The 12,271-nt window shown below is 40.6% G+C and overlaps 1 protein-coding gene across 4 annotated transcripts in view; it reads left to right on the top strand.

Annotated features, from left to right (window-relative positions):
- The window catches only part of LOC109487154 (serine/arginine repetitive matrix protein 2-like), a 132,189-nt gene that overhangs the window by 93,734 nt on the left and 26,184 nt on the right, over window positions 1-12,271 (top strand). Inside the window, exon 1 of one of the 4 annotated variants that reach the window (XM_019791128.1) lies at window positions 2,098-2,363. The exons of the other annotated variants lie outside the window; for them this stretch is intronic. Coding sequence (XP_019646687.1) covers window positions 2,212-2,363 — 152 coding nt within the window. The 5' untranslated portion in view covers window positions 2,098-2,211. Of the gene's footprint in view, window positions 1-2,097; window positions 2,364-12,271 lie in introns of those variants that run through there. 4 annotated transcript variants of the gene reach the window in all.

Below are 12,271 nucleotides of genomic sequence, written 5' to 3'. Positions count from 1 at the left end.
TCTGTACTTATACAATATAAGAGCAGCTTACAAGGCAAAGTGCCCTTAAATCATGAATGAATAGGGATTTAGGAAAATATGTTTTCATGCTTTGCCCTGCACCTGCACCCAAATCCTATTTTATGGGACTTTCATCTCTTAAATATGCTGTCATTGACGTCGTGTACAGCGTTAAATTTTGATTAATTGTAGAACATAAAGATAGAAACAATAAGCACATTAGAGTCCCAAGTATTTTTTTTCTTCCAGTACAGTAGTACTAGTAGGCATCCTTCCATCTTGAAAGATGGATGGTAGCACTCTAGTTCTGTTCTTGTGGTCTTGTACATGTACAGCGTCTAGTATAGTGACTCTACATAATGTATAAGGCTTTACAAATGTAGGTTGAACTAGTCCTAAAGCAGACATTTCTTGCATGTTCTTGCATACAAGTTAAACCTCATCAGCTGTACCCCCATAGCCTCCGTAGCAGGCTTATAGAACTGGGGATTTGGTGGTCTTCGGCTGTTTTCTGAATAGCCCAGCTCTAAAAAAGGGGGTAATTCAACCAGGCTGGCTATATTTGTTGTCTATATGCAATCAGAAAATAGCACACAAAAGCTCCCGAAGACCCCCAAAACCCCCAGGTTTTGGCATGATATGGAGGCTATACCTCCAGCAGTTTTTAGCCTTGTTGTTCTTCAGCCTTGTTCCTTTGTGCTTGGATAAGTGGTACGTGTAATGAGGCAGGTGTTCCTATCCTCATTATATATTCCTTACTACCCCCACCCAACAACAAGCAGCCAGCTGAAAATACAAACAGCTTAATGATATATGAAATGTATTGTTCACATGGCCTGAATTTCTTTTGTTCATTGCACTCTTTGTGTCAAAGCAAGGAGGTTTAAAATAGTGTAGCTTTTTCAGTGGAAAAGGTGGTACAGACGTTACTGAGTTCTTTGTTCTCTATCGAAAATTCAAATCTTTAATTGAAAAATGTCTTTGCCAAGGTCACCCAAGGTCGTCCAAAGAGCCAATTTTTTTTTCTCAATTTTTCTGTTTATTTATTTTTTGTCTCCATTTGTCAGGTTTTGGAGTACCGCTTTTGGTGGTTTCGTTTGTAGGTTTTGTCTAGATTTTTAGTGTACTGAAAAGGGAATTTCAAGGAAAAATTGAAAAGGAAAAAAATTGTCACTGCCTTTGTCCACTTTTTGTGGTCTGCGACAGATGCAGCAGGCGTCATTGAACAAATAGCACCGATCCGATCCGATCTGTTCTGTTCAGTCGTCATATTCCCCCAGGGCATCGGGGTTAATGTCATGCAAATGAGCCCAGGGGAACAAAGCATCTGGCACGCGTAGACAGGAGGGTGGTTACATATTCAGTGTTCTTTGAACATGAAAGGGCTTTTTCCCCATTCCTCTGATTTACTGTAAACATTATGTGGTCACCTATTCTTGCGTGTGGTTATGTTGCGGTGACTATTTTCCAAATTCTAAAAAAGATACGTTAGAAGCTGCACCAGTTTTCTCGTTGCGTGTCAAAACTTGTTGTCAGGATAGCCGACACCCCCGCAGATTTCAAGTGGACTGTGCCGACGTCAGGTGGCACTGTATTGGTTAACGGACCGTTCGACCCCCACACAATGTGCCGGCCCGAATAACGCTGTTTCTCCCTGCACTAGCCAGAGGTAGCAGGTGTGTGTGGTGTGTCGTCAGTTCCTGCCTCACAACCACACCGGCATTGCACAGGATTTCCCTCTCTCCTCGAGATCAATACCTGAGCTTCCTTACAGCAGCGTTATTGGCTGATTCGGTTCTCACTGTCGACTGCCGAAGATTATGCCGGCTGCGTATACGTGTGTGTAAGAACTGTGCTCTTATTATAGCAGTCATCACAGAAGAGGATTGGAGATCGGCGTCGTGTGTGGGAAGGTTTATCTCCTTTGTTCCGAAAGGAGTGGGCGGTTGATGGCATAAAGCAGTCTTCGACAAATTGCAGTAGACTCGTGGCTCATCAGTGAAGCTCTGCCAAGATGCTGCTGCTATGCTGCTGAGAGAAAGGATGTGTCAGAGGACAGGGTTGTTGTAAGATCGTAAGATCGGCTCTACGTTCCTCACGGGTGTACGTGTAGTACCCACTCACTCTCTAGGTGCCACAGTATCCTGCTGTTTCATCAGTGACTTTAAATACATCCGCCTTATTATTCGTAATTTATTACGGTAAACCAAGATGGCAGAAACGGACAAACTGTTGTTTGAGAAATTCTGGAAGGGGACGTTCAAAGCGGTGGTGGCTCCCAGGCACAGCCAGCCGTTCATGGCAGCTCTGAAAGGAGGGAACAACAACAACAACAATGAAGAGGAGGAGGAGATGGGAACAAAGTAAGCCTCGTTCTGTGTGAGAATTACGCAGGTGTACCTTCCCTTCACTGCTTGAAGATATTTTTTTTATCATTGTTTTTTGTTTATCTCCATTTTGGATTTTTTCTGTTGATTCCAAATGCCCATTTGAGGGATTTTACTCCTACGTTGAAAGGCATCTTTTTGTGGCTTTATGGTCACCGATGTGCAGTACTCTTCTAGTTCTACCCTCACCTTTTTGTAAAATCAAATTGAAGTAGATGTGTATAATGTATATAAAGCCCATGATAAACAGCTTTTGAGGCAAGCTACACATGTAATTGTACAACAATATATTGACACCTTTTAGATAGGAACTCAAAATATATTCAAATTCATGAACAAAACATTTTAGTTCTTACAAATACTCAACTCAGATCGGGTTTTGACAAAAATCCAAGGTTCAGAAACCATATAATTAACTAAGTCGTTTCGTTGATAGGAGATACAGCTCATAACATATTAGATAGCTGCTCGTAAACATATCTCTCTTTACAGTTCAGTTTCATCACCTACATGTATCAGTAATTCTTCAGTCTTAAATACTGTAAAGATATTTACGTTACTGTAACTATTTTTTATACATTGTTAAGTCCATGACTTGGACAGTTGTTGCCTGGTTGTTTGGCTCACGGAAACAAAGATGGCAGCCGGGCAATTTTGGAATATCATCTTTTGACGAGGAGCATTTTCCAATCCAGTTTAATCAATAATGCATGAGATGGCCTTAGTGGGAGGGGCCCAATCTATTGTGGTACAGTCTGTATAGTCTCCATAGCATGCCAAAAACTGGGGGTTTTGGGGGTCTTCATGGTCTTTGGGAGCTTTTATGTATTTTCTGATTGCATATAGACAACATAGCCGGCCTGGTTGAATTACCCCCGATTTTTAGAACTGGGCTAATCAGAAAAGAGCCAAAGACCACCAAACCCCCAGTTCTATAAGCCTGCTATAGAGGCTATACATTTTGTACAGTCTGCAGGTTTTTTTTCTAGAAAAATTTAGTATGAGGGAGCAGATCACTTAAGCACGGCTATGGAGCAAAGTGACTGAGTGGGGGGTTGGCACAGGATTTTGGAATTTTTACAAGAGGAACACAGTTTGTAATGCTTTGTTATAATTATGTTTTGTTTTTATATTATACACAGGAAAAAGATCATTTTGAGAGAGACTTTGTTAATGTTGTGTATGTAGCCACAATTTCAAAATTGATATGGGGGCACTGTCTGGTTACATGAGGGAGTAGCGCCCTTATTCCCCTGTTCAGAAAAACCCATGGTCTAACACAGACAGCCAGTTCCCTCAGCAACATCTCCTGTGTGTTACATGTTGGTCTTCCAATCTAAAATATCATCCATCATTCATTTTTTTTTTCAAAAGGAGAAAAATGTGTAACTGCAGTTCGAGTATAATGAGGTCTGTTACCCCTCAGGCTATCCCTTAATTATCTATTCACACTGGCGTGATAAAGCCGTCCTATGTGTATTTTGTGAACATAAAATAAGTCAGGCTCTAAAAAGCACTTGCATTTTCGAATTCCCTACTTCTACACAAAAAGTTACCTCTGTGGGAAAGACTCCCTTGTGGAAATTTATCTCAGACAACATATTTATATGTTACAGTAAGTTCTGTGATCAAATAATTCTGGTTCAGTGAAGTCAGAATGAAGAAGGCTGAGACAGCTGTCCTACATTCATCTCAACTGAAGCCTACAAACAATTCAATCAAGGCGAACGCCACTCAACTCTGGCCAATGCATATATTGTTTCTCAACTGCCAATTCTGCCCAGCCCGCCGTCATCGATGCTGCAACAAACGTTATTGCCTTCCCCGCATGAAGACGTAATTTACGGCGCGACAAAGACATCACTGGGGCACGGCTCTAATGGCTAATGGCTCCGATAGGGTGGTCCGAATAACAAATGACGTCATCCCGCTGCTATAGGAGGCCTGATTGTAATCCCGCTACGTCCCATCCCGGTCCGCCATTCATCAAATTTCATCTGTCTCCCTTCGTGAATTCTCGGCATTACGACATTACTAATGACGGGACTGGTTACGACACCGTGGGGAGGGGGGGAAAATCAGCGGAAGATAACTCAGCACCGCTTTACGGCCCCGTGCTTAAAGATTATGTTTTCTCGTCCGAACATGTGTTGTCTGAGATAAATTTCTGCTGGGGAATCTTTCTGACAGAGGTAACTTTTCGTGTAGAAGGGAATTCGAAAATACAGGTGCTGTTTAGAGCCTGACTTATTATAATAAATATAAAATGTTGTTACAGTATTATAATTGTTATAGTTGTATAACAGCAAAAAATGAGGAGGTGTATTCAAGAACTGCCATGATCTTTAATACCAATTTTAATACCTAAGTCTACCCTCTACACAGGATTGTTCATTAAAAATTAGTAGCATTCTTGTTTTTATTCTGCAGTAAATTTGTATTCTGATACATAATTACATGATTGTGTAGCAGAGTTTTACCTCCATAATGCAAATGCTACCCAGCCAGAATGGTTATAAATGCAATGTATATGTTTGGATAACTTAGACTAAAAGTTACAACTTAAAAACAAGTCTTGCTTTAAATGCTTGAATAAAGACAGAACTGTTTATACCTAAAAGTAAAATCACCCCAAGGAGCATTAACAACAACAAATGAAATTCAAGTTGCATGACTGTACGATGTCACCTCCATGAAAGATAGTTGCCCTGGAGGATTTTGTAGCCCTGATTTAGAGGCAATGTGAGGAAAGCTGTACCCATGCATGCGGTAATACCAGGACTGCAGGCAGAGAGATAAGGAGGGCTACGTGCCTCGGAGGAAGCTGCTTCATTTGTATCATACATTGTCTCCTGCATTCATTTTAAAAAACATAATTCCACTGGGCAAATCAGCAAGAGTAAGGCCAAGGCAAAATCTTTATAGCCTGGGAGCTACGGTATCCGTTTTGGTACCCGGGATAGTAAGTGCAAGGAGCCCTGTTACTAAACAAATGTCACCCAAGTTTTTTCAGAGTAGCAAGTGCAAGGAACCCCATTACAGAATGGATGGTACCCACTGGCATTTTTTTTAGCAAGTGCAAGGAGTCTTGTTACAAAACAAATGGCACCCAGGTTTTTTTCGAGGTAGCAAGTGCAAGGAACCCTGTTACAAAATGAATGGCACCCAAGTTTTTTCAGAGTAGCAAGTGCAAGGAACCCCATTACAAAATAGATGGTACCCACTGGCATTTTTTTTAGCAAGTGCAAGGAGTGTTGTTACAAAACAAATGGCACCCAGGTTTTTTCGAGGTAGCAAGTGCAAGGAACCCTGTTACAAAATGAATGGCACCCAGGTCTTTTTCAGGGTAGCAAGTGGAAGGAACCCCATTACAAAATAGATGGTACCCCCTGGCAGTTTTTTTTTTTTTGGTAGTGAGTGCAAGGAGCCATGTTACAAAACGGATGGCTAATCTCCTTACAGAAAGGGAGAAAACGGATAAGATATTATTAACAACTTGAAATGTGTTCTCTTAACTTAAAGACATTTAAAGCCAAAAAGCTTACATTGTACAGTATTTGGAAACTGTCTGAGCTACATCAGTTTCATGTATGAGGCCATGAATTTTAAACAGTTCTTGGTCATGAATTGCAAATGCCAGCAGCATTCGCTCAATATTTATTTTATGAAAATGCTCGACCAATATCTGACCTTGACTTACCGTCCATTTGTCTTCATTTGGGAAGAGAGGTTTTCCGATATCCTATTTTGCTGGGCAATTTGCTTCCCCTCATGGGACAGGGTATAACTCTCGTGAAATGCCAGAATCTGTTAATTTATCACTCACTCATACACTTACTATCCTGTTTTAGCCTCTAACAGGCTTTGGAAAGCAGCTGAAAAGAGATGAAATTGGCCAAATAGACACAGATGATATGCCAGGGGAGTTGGCCTGTGCTAAGAGAGACAACTGTTTGCCACTCCGAAACTGTTCTCTTAGCACCATCTTGGTAGAGGTTCTCACTCTCTCACTATCTTGTTTAGTGTCTGTTTCCTGTCCTCTGAGGGTTAGACGTGCTTGCACACCTTTGCTGAGGCTTGATGGCAGCCCGCCATTCGCCTCTATCCTGTGGCCTTTGACGTTATGTAGGTTGAGGTGATGAAAGTCAATCAATTCTTCCTTGGATGCCCTCATGAGTTCCATATCCAGTGTAAGGATCTTCCTGTAGGCCTCTTCTTCATGTCAGTTCCTTGGAGGTGGCCATACCATCTTAGCCGGCTATACCACTATGGTCTTCACAATACATAGTACATTTTACATCATAAATCCATCTCTTCCTTGGTCGACTTCATGGGTTTTGGCTTCCCACATCCAATGTGTCTGAGGATCTTCCCAGGCCACTTCTCACTGTCCATTCTTTGGAGGTGGCCATATATGCCATTTTAAATTTTTAGCTGGCTAGATGTCCTGAACGCTATGGTATCTGAATTTTCCCCCTTCTGTCCCCTGTCTGACAGATTGTAAGTCTGTGCACCAGTGAACAAGTTCAGAAACCCCAAGCGACCCCCTCATCAGTTCACCTCACAACACATTAATCACCTAAAACTGTTACGTCAGTCATGACCTGGCGACCATGACAGCAATCAGTTCCAGATGACCTTGTGTGCCCTTGAACGTTTCTGCAGTTTCTGCATGCCATAGAGTAATCACTATTTAATGATACATTGTACTTATGATAGTATAATATAGTTTGCGTGCTATTGCTCATAAGGAATTGATAAACTTTTCCATAAATAAGACAGGTTGTGAACTTTTCTTTGCTTTGATAATTTTTAATTTTATCTGATCTGTTTTTTTATGTGTAATATGTACATTCTGTAGTCCGTTGCAAAATACTAGCATGTCAACTGCTCTGTTAAGAAGTCACTTTTAAAGATAGATCTTTTGAAAAGATATGTTATAATTCCTACAGATGGCACCAAGTTTCTTCCAAAGTTTTGTAGAAAAGTAACCTAATACTCTTAGAATTTCCAATATTCACAAAAAGATCTGAAGTACAGTTCCAGTAATTTCCCACAGCCTTGAAAAGTTCTTGAAGTGCAAAGTTTTCCCTTCTACCTCCTAGTCCTCAGGTCTTCAGAACCTGCTCTGGCTCACGAAAATTGTCCATTTCTTTCACAAGCATCCTTGATACATGTATGTATTGCCATGCAAATTGTAGTTATATTATTACTTCTGTATGCTGAAATTGCATGGTGTTTCAACCACCACCAATGAATTCTTCAATCAGTCAGTTGGTGCACTCTTCCGACCGCATTACCGCCTTGGCCACTCAACTTAAAGTGGAGAGGATGGGTTGATGACGTACATCGAATTCCATCTCTTACTAAGATCTATAGAAAAGTCTGTCGGAAGTCCAAAATGCATCTCAATACTTGACTCACCTGCAGGTTCAAAACGTTTGAATCAATGTCAAGTCTGCAAAGAGCCTCGGGCACTCTAGAAATGCGGATACGATCGATCTCATCCAGCCAGGAACACTTGAGTGGAATGTCAAGGCTTACTGAGATCTGTTATCCCCCCCGAGAATATAAATTTCACGAGATTCTGTCAATAGATACCTGAGGCAAATGAAGGTATTGGCAACTGTTTGGGAGCCTGGACAAAGATTGCAACTCTGATTGCAACTAACTCTGTTTCAGACTTGTTAATGTCTTTTCGGCACGTTTTCCTAGTGTATTTTTTTGCCTTAGCTAAGCAAGGGCCATTCGAGGTGGCTAGGTCATGTTACAAGATTTCCAGTATAGTCAGGCCAACAAAGCAAGTCTGAAACTGGGGCCCACGGGCGAAACGATGTGTATAAACTACAAACAAACAATCGAGAGGGACTTACAAACATACCAGTAAATCTGAACTGGAAGGATGTAGAGAGACTAGCCGCTGACCAAACTTGGTAGAATACTCTGATTGCGTCATGTGTTGGAAGATACGGGAACCCATACGTGTCTAAGTCTAAAGCTAAAATAAGTACAATATGGCAGTGATTCAACGATTTTAACATTGGGTGTTATCAAGGTCATCTACAAAGACAGGTCTGGTTTCCAGTCTCCCGGTTACGGTTGTCCCCGCAAAGCCCGGCTAATGGTACATGATCTAATTACTGGACCCATATTGCATCAGCTTGTCCATACGTTAGCATGTCTACTCTGCAGCCTTAAGTGCTTTTATATGTAAAGGCTGATCACTCAATGCCCAATTGCTCAACTCAATTGGTCGTCTGCAAGCATGGTTTATAAACCAATATGCCAAAAAACAGTTACTCAAGCAACTGGATATGATTTTGAAAACGTCAGACGTTTCAGCTAGTATCCACTAGCTTTCGTCAGTGACTGAGAGACCAGAGGGGAAAGCAGGTTTATATACACAACCTGATCTCTCAGTCACTGACGAAAGCTAGTGGATACTAGCTGAAACGTCTGACGTTTTCAAAATCATATCCAGTTGCTTGAGTAACTGTTTTTTGGCATATCGTATTACCTGGATGTCTAACCTTCATCGACGTATGGTTTATAAACCTTTACAAACAAGATTTGTAACAGTTACTTTACTTTATCTAAGCCCTGTACTTGACATACTTGAATGCACAGCATTTAAAAACATGTGATGTGCACAGATATGACAAGTCAATGTTGACAGATTAATGTGAAAACCAATTGCATTAAGGTTTTGCCTGGAAGTGAGCACTTGGTATTATATTGATCAGTTTTGCAAGACACTAGTAGGGAGACAAGGGATGGAATCAGGCATAAGCCTGCAGTAGATAAACTTTAGCCTGCTATAGATGTACATGTATGCAACAAACAAGATACATGTACTGTATTTCTTAGTCACGCAATAAGAGTAGTAGAAAGAAGAGTTTCTGTGCCAAGAGTTTACTGATGAAGAGACTACATTGTACATTTTCATGGGTCTTTCATGAGTTTCATGTGCCTGGTTTTAAGCATTAAACCACATCCCAAACTGATAGATTACACAAAAGTGTGAAATTTGGCTTGTATTGTGTTGACTATGGTCAAGATCAACAAATGCCTGGTTTTTACATCACTGATACACATACAAGAGTTGAAGGTGTTTGAAACCTACCTAGATTTTTATGATCAAAGTTATATGATAAGAGTGCTTTTCAAAGTTGCAGAATTTTTTCATCAATATTCAGTATTTGCAGTTTTTGAGTCCATTAAGGTGTGTCTGATTGATCAAAATTCACCAAAGAAGCATGAAACTGTTGTGTTCGTAAACCAACATTGCTATGCTATAAACAGTCTTCAAAATGCAGAGAGAAATTTTGCCTATACAGTTTTGTAAGAAACTAGAGGAAGATTAAGATGTGTTTGACTGATCAAAATTCACCATAGAAGCATGAAACTGCCTAGTCATGTTCATAGACGAACATCACTATAAACAGTCTTCAAAATGCAGAGAGAGAGCCACGGCTTGGATTTAGCCTGGCGGGGAAACCATGATGCGGACGTGACAGGTGTAATCCACTCGCATGATTAATTAGGTAACAGGCGCATTGCGTGACAGGCAAGGTAGCACTAATGGCGCCAGGCACGCCAAGCTTTGGAAAAAAAATTTGTGTGTTTCCTTTTACACAACCAGCAATGTTATTTACCTTGCTTATGTTTCGGTGTCAATTAGACACCTTCCTCAGAGCTTCTGACTGGAGTTCTGCTTCACGAAACCTAAGCAAGGTAAAAGACAATACTGGACGTGTAAAAGAAAACCCCTATATCCTATGCTAAATTACCAACCTGATGAAACTAGTTTTGGATGTTGCTTCCAGTTTCCTGATACCGACCCTAGAAAAAACTGCTGACCCTAGACTTTTTTGAGCTGATCAACCTTTTCTACCTCCATGGACTGAAATCTGAGTGATGAAATGTTTAACAATAGGGTTCCCAACATTGACATTGAAAATATAAGTGGCCTCATGCAGGTTTTACTTTGTTAAACTGTTACAGTTGTATAAGTTGGATCACTAGAGATTGACAAAGCCTGGAAAAAGAAGAAAAAAGATAATCCCTACCTACCGACCCTAATTGTTTCGGGACCGAAACAAGAAACACAACATTTTCTTCCTACGCCCCACACATGAAACTAACTTTCAGGAGGCTACATTTTTAATCTTACTTAAGAATCCTCTTGGCTCACGTAATCCCTCATTTCAGGAAGGAAGTTTGGCTCATGTTCTCTATGTAATTGGACAAAATTGCACAAGTTGCTTGGCGCCTGTCTTCTGAAATTGACTTTTTTTTCTAACAACGCCCACTTGTATGTGTGGGAGTGAGCGCACTACACCAACCAGGGCTGGAAATACTGGGTGCATGTGCACCTTAGTGCACTAAAAATTGGAGCTGTGCACCCAATCTTTTTCTGTGGGTGCACTGGTGCACCCAGATATTTTTGTAGGCATTTTTGTACATATCAAATGTATGATAGTGCAGGATATTCTTGGCATCTAAGTGTCAGAAAAATAATAAAGTCTTTGTTGTAGTACTTGTTTGAGATTTTGAAGGTAGCTCCCATTTCAGATTCAAGCTCAGAAGAGGAGCAGTAAGATCTGTGATTGTGTTTGTTTTATATGGTGCACCAAAAAAAATTGGTGCATCCAATTTATTAGATTGGGTATACCAGTGCACCTTTTCCCGAAAATGAATTTCGAGCCCTGACACCAGCACTACTAACAGTAATTGGTACATTCATATTAATCATAATTTTTATGGAAATATGAGCCCATGATTTATGATTTGAGGATAACCATACCCTCTTGTCTATAAGAATTTGATAAAGTAATGGTTAAACTGCCTCGACAGCACATCAATTTTTGATATCTAATAACGTAACCACTGAAGCAGAGTGATTTCCGTAATTCAAGGTGTATCTGGATGTCGTTTGTTTTTTCTGCAAGGTTACCTTTGCGGGGATCTCGCTAGTTTACAAGATCTGACTTTGCTGAACAGAGTTGTCAGAGAGCTTGCCATTTGCTAATGGTATATTGGGGCTCAAAATACTGGGTACATACCCAGTATGCAGATTGGTGCAGGTATTTCTGATGGCTACTTGCACCTAACCTGTACTTGTCCATGTACTGGGTACAATGTATATGAAGGTTAGTGCAGGTAAACTTTTGGCTGTGCAAGTATTTCTAATGTCTACCTGCACTGGGCTATGTACTGGGTTTATATGTACAGTCATGTTGATGTACAATGAATGTTGATTTTTACTTCCTGCATTGCGCGTTACTTACCACCTATGAAGTATAAAAGAAATAATGGTACTAGTTTTTCAACTTTTTGTAGTAGTTTTTACTTCATAAAATCTGAGTGGTGTAGGTAAAATTTGTCTGGTGCAGGTGACTTTCAATGTTACCTGCACCAGTGCAGGTATGCAGGATAAAGTATTTTGAGCCCTGTAAATGTAGGTGCCATCTTGAATGTGTGCAGGTGCACATCTTCAACAAGATCAATTTTTCATCCAATTACTTGCATCCACCAGGGAGCCAGTGTCCCGCCTTCATCAGATTTCTCTCTATATTTTCGATCCATTCGGTCCTTCTGCCATTTTTCCAATTTACTTGCGAAGTGAAATGGCCCAAACAGACAATCTACTGGCTTTGCTGTGCCATAAAATACCACTCTGCCCTGCATATAGACAATGATGTTTTATGGTCATGTCAATGGCTGAATATATCAGCTGAATTGTTTTCCAATAGAGGTGCTGCTTTCTATTTGTTCCAGTCTTGAATGGAAATAGGTTGATCGTGCCTTCCTGTATTTATGATGTGCTGAAGGGTAAAGGGGTCAGTTGTAAAGGAGGTTCTTGTCAAGAAGATGTTGTCTTG

The sequence above is a fragment of the Branchiostoma belcheri genome, unplaced genomic scaffold (genome assembly GCF_001625305.1).
Source record: "Branchiostoma belcheri isolate BF01 breed outbred unplaced genomic scaffold, Haploidv18h27 scaffold86, whole genome shotgun sequence".
Taxonomy (NCBI): domain Eukaryota; kingdom Metazoa; phylum Chordata; class Leptocardii; order Amphioxiformes; family Branchiostomatidae; genus Branchiostoma; species Branchiostoma belcheri.
This window is presented reverse-complemented; position numbering and strand designations above follow the sequence as displayed.